Here is a 17338-nt window from a genome sequence, read left to right as displayed (position 1 = left end):
TTGTTTTTAACGCAGTAGCTGACAGGAAGAAAACACTAAACAGGGACCAAAGCTGTTGCTCTAACAAAAATTTGCAAAGACATGGTTTATAGGAACATAGGGATACATTGGCTGCGTGTACATCCCAGAGGTTTAAAGCAGTATATGTTTTCTATTAATATATCATTAGTAATCTCATATGAGATATGATGATAAGTGACGTTGTAAGATGAAGAAGTTACATTGTTGTAGCTGCAGGAAAACAGATTGCAAAACAACACTAGGATGTAGATTAAATGAATAATGAGGAAAGACAGCATCCTCAGATTGTTACACATATAAAGGGTACATACTGGGTTATCATGCAAAAAAAGAAAGAAAGACCCATGCATAGGAAAATATTCATTAAATATGTATAGTTAGGGACAAATGTACAGATTATACAGAAACAAGAGATAATGATTCACATACAATTTACATTAAAAGAGGAATGTATTTCTTATGGTGATAGATATGAACTATAAAGCAGAATATATTAAACAATCTTAGAGCAAAGACTGAACCAAAACTAGATCATACTCTGAAAGTCTAATATGGAGTACAATATTTTACAAGTGGGGTACATCCACAATTAATTATGCCTTGTTCTCATCTCTATACATATTGTATCTTTATGCCAAGATAATTATAAATGTCATTACAGCATGTGGATGGATGAAGGTGAAAACAACTAAAGATCAGTTAATTGATCTTGAAGTAAATCAATGTTTAATCCAGTGTTTCAATTTTTGGGGTGAATTTTTGCAAATTAAAATATAATATAACATATATTTACAAGCTTCTGAAATACAGTACATTGTTATAGTTTGTAATAAAATCCAACTATAAATAGTGGAGATTCCATTATTGCGATATAGATTATGCTATGTAAGATTTTTAAGTAGTTATTGGATTTTTTTTTTGCCAATATCTAATATGCAGATATATAACAACTCATTTGGCCAATAATCAATGCCGATATCCACTTTTATTCCCACCTAATTTCAGAGATCAAGTCTCTTTGTGGAATTAACAGATATTATGCATGTATACAGGTATGATATTGGAACACCAATAGATGGGGACATAAATCAATGTTTTTATCTTCATTAATTGTGCATAATAGGAAAATAATTTAACTTAGGTTTTGTATATGTTCACTTTGTCAATTAAAAAAATAAAATAAAGAAATCTTGACTCAGCTACAATAAACAGTAAGTTTGTCATACCTGCAGAAATCAGCATATTGGCTGACACCGACGATGTGCCGATATTTTCGTGCATCCCAAGCTAAAGGTTGTTAAAATAAGATGCAACAATGGCATGCCACTCATTTGTTAAGACAATAATATCAAATAATAGGCTATAACGTGATGTAATACTAACAGGAGACATTCTGCTGCACAATAACTGCTTTGCTTTTCTAAACTGAGTATTGATAATATTAAAGTATGGTTCTTGGTTACTGAATTTTGAATGCAGGACTTCCTCAAGACTTTTTCCACCCAGAGCTACTGAGTGCTACTGTTTCTTTAAGGAGGCAGGGATTTCACAACGTGACGTCATACGTATGGTGCGTGTCTGAAGACCGGGAACAAACTACGCACGTTCACTTTTGGGCAAACTGCAAACTTCTTCACACCTCAGGTCAGTACACTATCAGCTGCTGAACTCTCAAACTGTGAAAGATAAACAAGAATAAACACTACTTAAGCAAGGTATATGCAGCTCATTTAATAAATTATGTGTTTTTGTTTCATTCATTCCCAAATGTCACGCTAACGCCGCAAGCTAGTCAGCGCTCGCTAGCAAACAGATCTGAACGTTAGCTAGTGTCATACACACTATTAGCTGTACTTTAATCATTGTTCTCTGTGTGGCAAAAACACGACGTTTGCATCCTACATTCTTACTTTATCAGCATCCGACTATGCCACAATTACTTACAATAAAGAAGAGGAGTGACGCTGAGCCACGTAAAACTCTTGGTAAACTAGCTATCGAAATGTTAGCAAGGACACATGGGCACAGCCAGCGTTAGATCACGCTGCTTATTTTAAACTGGGATATACTTCGAGAACAAATTAAATGTAGAATTACTTGCAGGACTTTCTAAACATATGCTTTCGAAAAGTTAGTGTGTATCAAAGAGTCGCGGGTGTCACCGAGAGCTGAAAGTGTCTCCAGTTGCTGTATTCATTTTGTGGACCTAAATACTAGACCAGTATGAGAGCATAAGCGGGTACAGCACAACTGTCTGTGGGGTGAAAATACCTGACACTTATCCAGCCATTGAAACGACTCTGACATGTGTTGGACCACAACAGGTTCTGGTTAATGTCACGAACTAAATAAGGACTGATTGTGTATGCTGGTCAGCTGCGTTTGCTAGCAGGCATGTTCGTTTATGCGAATGCCACTGCTGCTTATCATGGATATACCTCTTTCTTAAAACCTCACAACATTGCATAAGGTCCAGTATGTTTCAGGCCTGTAGTAGAGGCCATGATAGACAATTTGATTTCATCCCTGTGCTCATAAATTGCTCGAATGAGCCCCAGACTTTCCGTAGATGCTCTGATACAAAGTGCAGACCCAGATACTTTTGTGCATTTATGGATTTCGAAGGCTGTAATTTACCTTTTATGTATGTAAACCAAGCCAACTGTTACTTCCTAGAGCCCAGTGACATTTAAATTGCTTGTTGTATCTGACTGACAGTTTAACCCCCAAGAACATTAAATTACGGTGAGTTTTAAAAAGAGAAAATAATTCATTATTGTATTTTCAAAACTAGAACCAGCAAAGAGCATTTTTGCACAATAAATGAACAAGTCAAATTGTTAAAATGCTGTTTTGTATGTTTAATTTCATGATCTATTGGTCATTTTAACTCTAGTTGAACATTTTGTGCGGAGTTTTTCTCACCAGGAAAAACAGCAGTACAACTAAAAGCAGTCATTCTGGTTTTGGTCTCCTCTAAAGTTCCAGTTGCCAAAACTGACTGCCTATTGCCAACAGGCAGTTTATAATTAGTAACGTTCAGTTTGCAATCCCTGCTTTGTGTTACAGTTGTAGTTTTTGAGATTAATAGATCTGCAGTTCAGGCATTATTGTTACAGTTCATTTTGCCTCAAAAGCTATCATATCAAAGTGGTATTTTTGGTAATCTGACACCTGCATTTACCTTTTTTTATTAAGCTTTGCGGTTGCATTTGTAATTGATTTTTTTGCAGTGTCTTCTAGTATACACCCATTTTATGTAGTAGTTTTGCACCTACAGCTCAGTGACTTTAATCATTGTAATAATATCTTACAGCAGTCTCTTCTCATGTTTTTCCCAAAGTCCTCAAGTGTTGCCGTCATGCCTGCTAGAAGGACCACCAACAAGAGGAAGTCTGAGCCTATAGTGGAGGACGAAGGAGTCCCCAAGAAGCTGAAAGGTAAATCACTGGCCTTTTAACAAAAATGTAAGGTTAATAAAGACGACCAAACTGCATTAGCCACATCGTCTGTGGTCACTAATGACAAAGTAATATTCTTTCACGTTTGTTTTATATCAACTTTTTTGACAGAGACTTTATTGAAACATACATAACAGATAGATTTCTATTTGAAGAAACAGATCATATTACTAACAAGATAACAGTGTGCACCCAAATTAAAAAGAAAGCATGCCCCACCCAACGATGCCACCACAGGTTTAACAAGTTACCTCATATCCCATGTCAGTTACGCCAAAGTCAAGTTTGGTCTTGTGAGACTAACAACAGCTTTGATCAAATTAAATAACGGGTATAAATGTGTGTGTGTGTGTGTGTGTGTGTGTGTGTGTTTGTAACAGTATCCCACAGGAGTCATGGCAAGGAGGCAGGTCAGGTTCTTGTTCTGGGCCAGGGTGACGTTGGACAGTTGGGTCTAGGCGACGACATCTATGAGAAGAAGAAGCCGGCCCTCGTGCCCCTGCCAGAGAAAATTGTTCAAGTGATGGCTGGAGGCATGCACACTGTCTGCCTCAGTGACACAGGACATGTAAGGACACATCCTTCTTATTTCTCTTCCAATTCAAATTGTCTGTCTCATACTACTTAAGCGCCTTCTAACACAATGATCCCAACTGGTGGGCCGCTGTCCAAAAGTGGTTAGTGGGTCTATTCTGAATGGACCACAACTGACACATGAACATTTCAAGTTTTTGAAAAGCACAATTTATTTTGAAATAAAGTGAATTTCTTGGCACAGAGCTTTTATTTAGAAGCGCCATTTCTGTTTATTTCTTGCTATGTTTTATTTCCTTTTGTGCAAAGCCAGCATGTTGTTTAGATTTTGTGAAATAAAGGTGAATATGTTTTTATTTATAATGTGTAGACCTTCATCTAATGACTAAGGAGAAATATGGACCTCCTGGTCAGACCAGTTGGGAACCACTACTCTTAACATTTTATCGAAGGGTTGTGAGTTTCCCAGACAAACTGATACTTATGTTGTTGTAGGTCTACACTTTCGGCTGTAACGATGAAGGTGCCCTTGGTCGGGATACAACAGAGGAGGGGTCTGACAAGGTTCCAGGAAAGGTGCTATTGACGGAGAAGGTGGTCCAGGTGTCTGCAGGGGACAGCCACACAGCTGCACTTACAGAGGATGGAAAGGTGTTCATTTGGGGAACCTTCAGGGTGAGTTACTCACTGCTTTCAGTCACCTAGGCCTGTGGTTGGAAGTGTGTATGCTTGTGTTTGTGAAAGATTTCCCCTACATTTAGTCAGCTGGTGATGTTTCTACCTTTTCCATTCCTTCCACCCACAAAATACACTCAAGGACCTATGGAAATGTTCTGTGCTCATGTTCAACTTGCACATACAACTGACCACTACAAACATACTGCATTTGCAGCCAGTCTTTTCAAAGGATATTTGCTCTCAGGACTGATACTCGTCAAATAATTCACTTGTGCATTTCAACAATATGTAATGTTTTCCAATAAAATGTCCTAATTTCTGATTTAAAAACACAAATATGACTGCTATCCATATACTATATCCTCAGTATTAACCCTTTTGTTGTTTTTTTTTTTACTCATTTGATGTATCTCAATGGTTTCGGCAGTATCATATCTTTCCAGGCCCATTTGAGTTTGAAGCAACATAAAACATTTTTTAACATTTTTAACATTTTTAAGAGTTAAAAGCTGTTAAGAATTCATCTTGACTGAAACTTTAGCAAGTGATACAGAATATCCTGCTGACTATTTAATTTAAAGACTTTAGAGCTCATTAGCACACAGTTTGAGCCTGAACATATTAATCGTTTTTTCTTCTACACTCAGCACAGTGTCAACAAAATGATATACTTTATGTACATTTAAACACATCCACTTCCCCTGCCGGCACTGAAAAACGAACTTGTAAATACAGAGAAGGGCACAAAGATGGGCTGAGTGAATGAGATGTGTGCAACTGTACAGTGAAAAAAGATTAAATAAATCCATGTAAAGGAAACACTGGGTTACTGTATGAAGCAGGGGCACATATGCCCGTGATCGTCTGGTAGGAGGAGCATAAGACAGAAAGGGAGGAGAGCTGCTCTACTGCTGTAACAACAAATTAACTTTGTCAGGTTTAGGCGCCCCTTCTGCTGTGCTGTAAATAATCCGGCATAAAAAAATAACCAGAGTCATCCTCTCTTCAGTTTTCTTTGTTAACCCTGCAAGCCTGATTATCCGCAGTGGTGTGTCCATCTTTCATCAGAGCTTTTTAATCGCCTTGAACACAAGAAATGCAGCACAAGAGTTGTACTTCCCATAGTCTGAGGTTTTGAGCTTTTTCCCATGTCCATCTTTCTGAATTTTTTGCTGTTTTGCTGTGTCTACATAACCAAATCTCTGATGCTGGGGTGGGGGGTGGGTAGCTTCAAACTGTCATTCAAACATAGTTTGATGATCCTTTCAATGCCATTCTTTATTGTTTTCATCTCTCAGCACTTATCACTCCTCTTGCAAAGTTGCTTGTGGGTTTTTCATTATTAATACTCAATGGCACACTGGCAATTACATCTCTATTACCTCTGCCCACTCTCTTCACTCCCACTTGATTTTAGGCAGAGCTGAAATTAACTATGTGAAACACTCACTAACCTCTGTTTTGAAAAGGAATCCTTATTACCAGTAGTTGTCATTGTTTTTTTTGTGTTTTTTTTTTCAGATCTAATTTGTATTTTCAATGTTTTTATAAGTGCAGTTTTTATCCCATCAGTTCATTTCCATTCAGAAGAAATTTGTCAGGTCAGATGTCTCTAATTGCATCGCCTGTACATCTTTACTCCACAATATCTCTGTCTTTCATACTGCCCGCCCCAGGTCCATTCTCAAAGGAGCTGCGCCTCATCGTCTTGTTTGTTTGTTGTCTGCCTGTATCATCCATGTTTATTCTTGCTATAATTATCACCATCATATTGAGTTGTAATATCTCCCTCCATTCGCAATTTCTTTCTCATCCAAGTAAATTGTTAAGCACTGCAGTCACCTAAAACATTTAATGAAGCTGTCCCAAGAATCAAGTAATTACTGTAATTACGTTTGCTTAAGCGTGATTAACCGGTTGGTTGGGTTGACCTTTTAGCTTACTTTAGTTTGGTGGGTGAGGCTGTCAAGTAGGTAGACCAAAGGACAAAGACTGTGACAGAAACGAATACCTTTTGAAATGTAATTGATATATGTGGACATAAACCACAGTGCATTTACTAAGTTCAAAACAGAATAAATGATAACCTACATAGTGTAAGGACTAATGTATTATTAAGGGTATTTTGGACTGTGTTTAGTAGGCATCAAAGTATGTACAAACATGTAAAAAATCATAATGTTAAATATTATTATTTGGGTTGTAGAAGCATTATTTGGGCATGTGAACAGCTAATTAGATTTGGAAAATGCATCTATTGGGGCTTTATTACTGCAGTTTGCAACACAAAGCCTGTTTACTGTTTACGGTTGACTCTGTGCGTTGTCAGGATTGCGTTGTGCACAAACCACCTAGCCAACAGTTTACAAAGCTGGAGTAGAGCTGCATGCAGAAAAGCCCTCCTGTCTGTTTAGAAGCAGAAACACAGCTGCTTTTAAAGACTATAAAAGACTTGGATATCAACAAGTTTTAGGATGAGCACAAATACCAGAGTGCTGACCTTTCAAGAAGGTGGTAGAAGGAATTTAAGACGGAGGCTGAGCTTGCATGGGCCAACAAGCCCACCAAATGTCAAGTGGCTCCAGATGCTCTACATTTCCATAATTGAAGTGATAAACAACACATTAGGGCATGTTAATCAGAATATGCACAGCTGCATGTAAATGGGAGTATTAGTGGAATATTCATTTTCATTAGCCATGTTAATAGCTTAGCAAGGATATTGTCTTTTTCAGAATAAGGCCAAAAATGGCACTATTTTGCACGTATAAATGTACTCACTGCTCCCAGGTTTGATTATCAGCTTTAATTATATCATTGTAGCAAAGATAGAAAATTGTTGACCAAAGTGGTCCCATTTTAAGTTATGCTATACTTTAATAACTCAAAGTGTGAGCATTGTGTATAATTGGGTTTAACTATTAATGTACTGGACCCCTTTTCCCAGGATAGCAATGGAGTAATAGGTCTACTGGCGCCCATGATTCAGAGTCTTTCTCCAGTCAAAGTCCCCATGCCAGAAACTGTTGTGAAAATTGCATCAGGTAAGAAAGCCCTCTTTACCTTCATAAGTTCTTGTTTGTATGCTGCCTATTTACTTCTAACAATGTCTGTTTAATTTTCATGAATTCTTTAATAGGAAATGACCACCTTGTTCTGGTTACACTGGACGGAAATCTTTACACATCAGGCAACGCACAGCAGGGGCAGCTGGGAAGAGTGCCTCAGCGTTCTTCAGACAGAGGAGGCAGGCAAGGCCTCAGTAAGTTATACAAGCCTTTTCAAGCCCCAACTATCAACGATGGAATAAAATGATCACATTAGAATACAGTAGATGTTTTATGACTTGTGTGTATTGTATATTGCTGTGGCATTCTGGCTAACTGTATTCTGTGATTTTAGTGCGGCTGCTGCTACCACAGATTGTAAAAATCAAAGGAAAAGTCCACATCATAGATGCCTTCTGTGGGGCTTACTTCACCTTTGCTCTGACAAAAGATGGACACGTTTATGGATTTGGTCTCACAAATTATCACCAGCTGGGTAAGTACGGTAGACTGGTACGACCATCCTAATGACTGAGCTCAACATCCTGTTTCAACCTCTGTATCAGTCTGGATTAACTGCCACGACAAACACTTTCCAGAAACTGAAATCCAATCTGGGCCAAACAGGGATCTGCACCATAGTTACCACCGTGAGCAGCCAATCAGGTACTGCAATGTAGTTGATGATGTAACCTGCAAGGTTGCAGAACAGTAATGGCAGCTCCTGAATCAAAAACCGCTAACTCTAATGGTAGTGGAGTGAACGCAATAAGTTATTGCTGAAACAGTCGGTAACCACAATTAAACAAGAACAAGAGTACAATGGCGGAGTTTCTCAAAGGAAACTGTTTTTGCTGCTCTTCCTGACTGGATATGGGAAAAGCTGGATTTATCAACTGGCTCCGTTGGTGAAAAAGATTTTCCCTGGTACAAATCCAGTGTTCATTGTTGTTTCGCCACTGATTGTGCTAACTGAAGACCAGATATGAGACACTTCAGTGAAGTGGGGATCACAGCCATGTGGATCAGTGTTCACAATGCTTTGGACATACAACAAGGAGGCTACCAGCTGGTATTTGACAGTCCAGAGGCAGCTGTTTGCTGAATGAGAAATTACGGAATATACTGTCAAAGCCAGTGTATCACCAAATCCGCATGGGAATTGTTCTGGACAAGGTACACGTATACCTTTTTTATACCTACCTTTTTTAGATATGCTGTTACTGTCTGACTGACAACGTATTTGTGTGGTTGAGGCTCATGCTAATGTCAGAATTGGCTGAAGGAGTTTGTCAGTAAAGGTGAGTACTCCTGCCCACTGAAAGTGTCTAGGGCGGCAGAGAGTCCACACTGATACAAAGAGTGAAACAGTGTTAATCTCATGTCGTCAGGATGGTCTTGCCTGGCTGTAAGTATGGCACTTCAATTTTAAAAAGTTTGATAGTCAATTTATCAAATTTGTTTATAACTTCAACTGCAGTGGTATCTGACACTGACTTATGGTTAGCCATGAGTCAGCTGTTCACATTCTGCTCTAAGGTAAGTCCATCAAACATTTTCAGGTTATTTAATGTGTTCTTACACCTTTTTTTATACAGGCACTAAAAACGTTGAGCTGTGTTTTAACCCAGTATTACTGACATGCTTCAAAAACTCCGGCACCACCTGGGTGGACTTCGCTGGAGGACAACATCACTCACTCTGCCTTGATGCTGAAGGTAAGCTCCTACTAACTTACCCTGCCTATTCAAGATGGGAATGTCAAACTTTTTTCCACCTTGCTGTTCTTTATAAAAACTACGGTTGCGGAATGAATGGATACAATTGTTTAACCTTTACTCTGCCAGTGAAGGCAGTAATAGTGCTAAATTGATATCTCTGTAAAAGGGACAGCAAGTAGAAAGGGTCAAGTGTGACATTTCGACGACATGTAGTATGCGCAACCCATCGCTAGGAGATTTATCGAGCAGATCACAGCAGTTAGCAGTTAACTGCCTATCTTCTGAGCATGGAGCAAGAGTAGCTGCCATTTAACAGGAACAGTAAGTCATTGTTATTGCCATAGTATGCCACTGTTATTGTTTAGAAAACGCTTGCATTGTTTGGTATTGTGTTAAAAAGCAAAGCCGGAGTTATGAAGGGACTCACCGCGGTCCTATAACTGTATCTATGTGGAAAAAGTGCCTGGCTGAAAAAGGTTGAAAAGGGCAATAAACAAAAGTATATTAAAACACAAAATACACAACTAAACAGTCTGTCTTTTTTAATTTTCTTCTGAAAACCTCACTGGCAAATCAGTAGGTCAGTAATTTGGTTGTAAAGCTGTTTCACAGATACCAAGGACCCAGCTGGTTTAATCTGAAGTATTTAAACAAACATTTATTTAAATGTTTCCCTTTTTTCTTCATCCTTTTAGGACAAGTGTATTCCCTGGGCAGAGAAGAATACGGTCGTCTTGGTCTGGGCCGAGGTTCTGGAGAAAAGAGCGAGCCCACTCCTGTGATGGGGATGGAGCCGGCCGGTGGATTGACATGTGGAGCGACTGTCAGCTATGCCGTCACCAGAGAGGGTGAGAAACTGAGCAAATGCTGCAGAGGATTGAGTTATCATCTTCTGAGACTGTTATATATTGCTTTCATATAAGGCAGTAAACTACAAGTTCCTCTTTTTTAACGATAACAGTTCGACAGTGCCTTCAAAACTAACCCATAGGACTTTTTTGGTTTTATTTATTTATTTATTTTTTTGTTTTTGATCAACCACCTTTATGTCTATAGTAAGGACAATTATATGATTATGGTTAAAAAACTACAGCATTGCACATAAATGCAATCTCCTGCTTTAAAGTCACACTTTGTGTACACACCACCACCCACCCTAACTTGTGTTTTACTTGTGTTTTTACTTATTATTTACAGAGTGCAATCATTAATCTCTCAAATGCAAGAGGGGTCTGTCAGGAAAACACAAATACAGGTCATTTTAGTATATTTGGGTTAGGGCATGTCACGTTATCTGAAATTTTGTGATCAATATCAGTGAGAAAGCATCAAACATGGAGCATTAGGCACAGAATAAATACTTGGCGCCTCGGCATACTAAAGAATTAAGAAAATATGCTGGCCTCAGGAAAACACAGTTTTTGCGAGGCGGAGCTGTCGCTGCCCTCATTGCCATATTCTGTGTGTTGTTCTGCTGTGCTGGTAGGCGTTCTTCTTTTTTGGCATTTAATGGCATACTGGAGAACAAGTACCATCATGTTTCCAAAGTGTTTTCATTAACTCCGTGCATAAGTATCGGTTCTTGTGACATTCCCAGTTGGGTGTACAGTCAATTGTTGCAGGAAGTTCTCTACTGTTCTGATGTTTTTTTTCTTTTTCTTAAACTGCATGTCATAATTATTTGTCTTTGCAAAGAGCTAAGAAGTAAGACGGTGATTACTCAACTTTCTGTTGGCTGCGTTTACTCCAGGATCCGTGTATGCCTGGGGCATGGGCACCAACATGCAGCTTGGCACAGGAATGGACGACGATGAGTGGAACCCTGTGAAGATGACTGGCAAGCAGCTGGAGAACCGTGCAGTAGTGATGGTGTCCAGTGGAGGGCAGCACACTGTCCTTTTGGTCAAAGACAAGCAGGAGAGCTGATGTCCATCTTACATAGGGATCTTGTGATCTGGTTAGTGATGGGGCCTTTTTCACGATTGCCTAAATCTGGGGTGGCGGTTGATCTGTATGCGACTTTTTGTGCTTAGCTGAGGGAGTGTGAAAGGCGTGGGCGCTTTTATGTGAACTGTTAATGGGTGTTCGTCAGATTATGACAAATGAGAGACTATTTTTTTAAAGTCTAGTTTTTGATGTCCCATTTGAATTCTTATTAAGAGTCATTAGTATGACTGTAAGATGATAAATGTGGTGTATGTGAATGTGACTGCATGTACGTAAAGAAAAGCGAGTGCAGGCCTTTTAATGACTTCCCCAAACAATAGTCTTTTTAATGTTATGTTTTCTTTTCTTTAAAGCAATAATTCCACTGACCTTGATTCAGACGGGACATTTATACTCAGTGAGTTCAATATGTGAGACTACTGTTCATATTATCAAGGGCACACAAAAATTTTTGGGACTATTTGGACATTGGGTAACACATCATACTGTATCCTGCATTTTGTTGCTTCTGTCTGAAAATAAAGATGAAATTTTAATTTTTTAAGCCTTTTCTTATCTAGCACATCAAATATTTTGCAGCCATTTTGAAAAATGACTAAAAGATCTGTGTCGCCCCCACAGATGGGACATGGGGCAAACTAAAAATCACGTTAAACTTTTGCCAAAGATGATTTTTGTCACTTAAGGTTGTTCTGACTAAGTGTGTAAAATAGTTTAAGAAGAAATCACTTTTCTGCATTATTGTCACAATTGCTCAGCACCCAGAGCTGCTTTACGTTATTATGTATGCAACAACACATAGCAAACACATAGTCATGAATGCAAATTGGCAACGCTTAAGGATGCAAATGATGGTGCTAGTAAACATCAAAGCTTTATGCTTTTGTGTTTTATCTGGGGCGAAACGCACGGTCCTTACTCATCTCATCTTGCTTTCATCTGACCAAAAGGGCCGATGATGAAGACCAAGGGCCCTGAAAAGCCCTCATGGCAAAAAGCTTCTCAAAAAGCTTTGAAATGCTAAAGTATCTTTCATAAGCAGTTAATTGATCAGAGTGAACCTTTTCCCTTGTTTGTTTTTAACTGCTGTTAGTCAGAAATACATTTGAAGGTTGGCTGTTGATCAGTAAAGGTTTGTACAGTGGCTGTTAGAGTCCTTTAAGAGCCCGAATGCTGATTTTTCTTAACTATTTCCAATGCTTCTGTTCTGTCACTTCACTCTTGTTTTTTTAGTGGAAAACATCTGAAAGGGTTCTAGGTATTAAATGAAATGCAGCTTTCTCTATCATACCTATAACATGAGCACTACAAATGGTTTTGAGGGACAGTCTGCAAAGTGTATAAGGGGTTACATTTTCTTTTTTGATGTATATTGTAGTGTCTATTAAAGTTTGAAGGTATTGTTGCCCTCGGTCAACCCTCTACTACACTGCCGTACACAACATACCATTTTTAACTATTTTCTACTATGATAACTATAACCTATTTTGACAACAACTTAACCGGTCGAACCCTTGTAACATCTTATTGTTCTGAAACGTGACCTGCGTTCAGTAATGAGAGGTTAAAATATGAGAGTAAAATATTCATGTTGCACACTATTTCTTGAGAATAATAACACTGATCAAGTGACCTTTAGACATGCACCCATTTCTTTTCATCACTCACTGTGTCTGAATTTTAGCAATTCAAAATTAGTGTGAACAATTTTTGTGAAACCTCCAGACCATTACTTTTCCTAAACCTGTTAAAAGGGACAGTTCACCCCAAAATTAAAAGTAAATATATTTTTCCTCTTATCTGTAGCGCTATATATCAGTCAGATAGTTTTGGTGTGAGTTGCAGATTGTTGGAAAAATCGGCCGTACAGATGTCTGCCTTCTCTTCAATGCAATGAAACTAGATGGCACTCGGCATGTGGTGCTCATAACGCAAAACATACACTTGAATTTTTTGACAGCAATTTCTCTTTCCAGAAATCATGACCCAGTTACTGAAGATAATCCACAGATGTGTTGTGAGCAGTTACCAGCAGGATTTTTTTTTTTTCCTAACGAAGCCACCAACCATATCACTGCAGAAGGAGGCATGCTTCTACTCATTGACAAGAATTTCGTGCTCCTGACAGTACGAGATGGAAACATTAATAGCATCCTCCCTGGCTGAACTGTAACTAAGTGATGCTAGGTTAGCTAGCAGTAGATGCACCCTTCCTTCTGCGCAGTGAGGTGGTTAGCAGTTTCCACATGAAACTGCTCACAACAAGATCTGTTGGTCATCTTGAGTAACCGGGTCATGATGTAATTGTTTGTCACTTTGAGCACCATAAATTATGTGCCATCTAGTTCTGATATATCGGAGAGAAGGCAGACATCTCTACGGCCGGTATCTCCAGCACTTGGCAGCTCACATCAAAACTATCCAGATTGATAAACAGCACTACAGGTAAGAGGAAAAAATCTCTATTTTTGATTTGCGGGTGAACTTTCATTTTAAAATGTAGTTGTTGCATCTCTGTCCTTCAATTTTTTTCACCTTCAGGTGCAGTAAAGCTGAATTCTTACGCTTTTAAAAGGAAAGTGCAGACGCAGGTAAATGGGCCATAATTGAGCTGTGATGTTAAAAAAAGGCTCTTAAAGCATCTGTCTTTGACATCTGTTAACAGCCTTCCACATGATGTAGCATTCAAAGACTGATAACTCCTTAAAACCCAAAAACCTTGTACATTCCCAGCACAAAGGGAAACATTCATACATGAACCCAGCCATAACAGCTGCGATTAATTCCTTTCAGAGTTTTTCCTAATACACGTGGGCTCTAATCTTCCTCCCTTTAAACTAATCACAGAGGATACTCAGGCACCTGCATCACCACACTTTCCCCCTGGTGATGAAGGGAGACTTATTAATCACAGCAATTGGCTGCTTCACTAAGAGCTGTGCGTGAGGCTTTCATAAGCTTTTTTGCCTGCACATCTGTAACAGGCTGCACGCCGCGGCATCATGTTATTAAAATTATAATCTCACAACAGAACTCATTTTGCATTGTTTAGCACCGCCTTGATTGGGTTGTGGAGGCCCTCGAGCCAGCCACTGCTTTCTTAATTAACCTTTCATTTTGAATTGTATTGAGTTCTGTTTCTCAAGGACGTCTTAATCAAGACAAGCTATATTTCATGATTATTTGAATGATGAGGAGAGGTTTTACTCTCGGTTGTTTTCATCAAATGGTCCAGCATAGTGGGAACCTGTTGAATATGTGGCAGCAGGGACCTGTGGTATAAATCAAGTCACCTTGAAATCTTTTTTTTCTCTCTAACACAGACACATTGGAAAAAATACATGAAGATACATGTGTGTTTTATGAAACATTAAGATGAAGACAGATTAAAATGGATTGATAGAAAGCGAGTGTAGTTTTAACACAACATGCCACCCAAAAAAACACTTCACATCCCATAAAACAATTAATCTTGGTTAAGATCTATAAAAGCTTCAAGCCATTGTTAATGAATGTATGAATGGAATAATACCAAAATAAAAGAGGCTTAGATCCCTTTTTAAAATGACCAGAGGTTGCTAATGACTTCCATCCAAACAAATTCAGTAGTGCTTGATTTTTAAAGACATGGGTACTGCTCAAGATTAAAAAGCGATCTTTTGAAAACATTTTTAATATCCTACAGCCAGTTCCTTCAATTAAGATTCACTTTTGAAGATATTGTCTGTTTTCTTAATATAAACATTTAAACGACAGAGCATATTTTCTTTTCCTGTTGTTACACTGAGCTGTATTGGAAACGGAAAGGTTGAACCCAGATTACGTGTAAATGTAATGTATGGACGGGTTAAGAGAGAGGAACTAGAGAATCTGCTGATAAACACAATTCTCATTCTGGCAAAAATATTTTATACGTAAAGCTAAATGTATGAAAATCCACATATTTTTAATGCTTTTTGCAATGAATTTACCTGAATTTTGAATTGTAAATTCCCGATATATCAGTTTAAAATCTGCAAAACATACCACAAAGAGCAGTAAAACTGAGGAAATTTTAGTGCTTTCATGTACTAATATTTAATTAAAATTTCAGCCATTTATAGTAATATATTGTTTATTTTTTGTTATTTGCACTTTATTTTCTCATTTGTTTATGTTTTCTTATAAATATTTTGTTTTTACTAGGATTTTCTTTTTGTAGGTTTGTTGAATGAAGAAGAAACATGCACAATAACACTTAATATCAATTTGCTTTTTTTTTCTATCACTGTTTCCCTCTAATGAATGATAGTTTGTGTGAAAAAGCATCCGCACTTTATTTCCACCACATAGATCATAAAGCACTTGAAAGATATTACCCGTGGTTAATAGCTGGCACTTTTCAGTTGGAATTAAACATGCACTATATGACAGTTCTTCAGTTGCATTTGCTGCTCTGTGCCCTCAGAGAATATTCGACATTTTCTTCAAACAAGCATATTATTCATATCAACACTGTCACCCTTCCTGTCTGCATACATGTGATATATAGACAAGGCTGCTGCTCAGTGATAGCCCCTGGCTGTTATCTATGTATTAAGTGTTAAACCTTATGTATGAAAAACTCAGTTTCTGTGGCAGAGTAGATGTTGTTTTGATGTATAAAAGGAGAATGGTTTACACTAAGGAAACATGCATTTTTGTTAGCGTGTGTGTTCAGAAAATCAAATGGGGTATTAGCAAATGAGTACCTCTCTTGCTGTTAAGCTGCTGGTACTCCATCGCCTGTGGGTCATAATGGTAATTACTGCAGATTGCCTTGATATATTGGACTCCTCGTCCAGTCGCTGAGGGCTTCTCATGAGCCACACAACAGAGGACCAACAGCTGTTGCCGGGGATTGTAAGAAGGGCCAATCTCCTGATCTGACGCACCGTTACATTTCTGTTACATTGACCAGATGACAACATAGTTATCAAACCCTTATTAATAATGATAACCACAGTTAATGACTCCCTCCTTTAATGGACTACTCTTGTAATTTACTTGATGTTCGTGTCGTATTGATTTCATGCTAATTACTTACAGAGGTAAAGGTAAATCACCTTTATGGTTCACAGCTTGGTTAAAAAACATATTAGTGGTCTGATGCAAGCACATCCAGGGTCCAGCCAAGACTCTTAAAGACAGTATAGAAATTCTTAGTGAAGGAAAGGGGTTAGGAAAAAAGGAAAAAATTGTCATTTTTATTTGGCCAAAAAAAGGTTTTAAGAGTAGCATCTCATTCATAAGAAACGATTTCGGCATTGTACGTTTCTGCAAACGTAGAATATACAGGCCAATGTTGACGTTTTCAAAAACAACAACTGGAGATCTTATCACCGCTGATTCCCCTTCAATAAGGCCAAAGGAGCTCACTCAAAAATTCAAGTGATGCTCTGAATGTGCAACATTTTTTTCCTCTCCTCATCCACAACAATTCTACTGCACAAATAGTCCCAACATCTTCTGGTTCAGTCAGGCCCGATCCAAAACTGTTGTTTCTGGCAGTTTTTAACCGTGGACACCAAGGTGGACCAAATAACACTGAGTGCAGCAGACGGCTCCATTTGTCCATGAAGTGGTGCAGGAATGCTAAGTTTAAATCTACAGTCATTAGACCAAACAGGTCTTGAAAATGTAATCAAAGCAGCAGTCCACTGTTGTTTCCTGCATGCTTTTTACATAAAGCAAAATGCAAGAATTGAAAAGTAACCAGAATTTTGATAAATCTGCACCATAGAAGGCATTTTCAAAAATCTTTACTTTAGTGACTTAGAACTCTGTTTGCTTGTAGACAAGAGGTCAAAGAAGCAATTATCCATTTTCAAAAGTATCTGTATATGTGCAGATGTAATGTGTCCATTGATGCTACACTTTTAAAGTTCAATTAAGATGATCAGATTTAAAC

At 38.2% G+C, this 17338-nt stretch overlaps 1 protein-coding gene across 1 annotated transcript; it reads left to right on the top strand.

Moving 5' to 3' along the window:
• The first annotated feature begins 1598 nt into the window (after positions 1–1598).
• On the top strand, positions 1599–11945 carry rcc1 (regulator of chromosome condensation 1). Its single transcript, XM_042490494.1, has 10 exons — positions 1599–1665; positions 3365–3461; positions 3863–4050; positions 4512–4691; positions 7642–7738; positions 7834–7956; positions 8097–8237; positions 9340–9459; positions 10158–10310; positions 11213–11945. Exons 2-10 carry the CDS (start codon positions 3383–3385, stop codon positions 11386–11388), a joined length of 1257 nt encoding a protein of 418 aa, XP_042346428.1. The 5' UTR covers positions 1599–1665; positions 3365–3382; the 3' UTR covers positions 11389–11945.
• Positions 11946–17338: the final 5393 nt, after the last annotated feature.

This window comes from Plectropomus leopardus, chromosome 7, assembly GCF_008729295.1.
Source record: "Plectropomus leopardus isolate mb chromosome 7, YSFRI_Pleo_2.0, whole genome shotgun sequence".
NCBI classification, from domain to species: domain Eukaryota; kingdom Metazoa; phylum Chordata; class Actinopteri; order Perciformes; family Serranidae; genus Plectropomus; species Plectropomus leopardus.
This window is presented reverse-complemented; position numbering and strand designations above follow the sequence as displayed.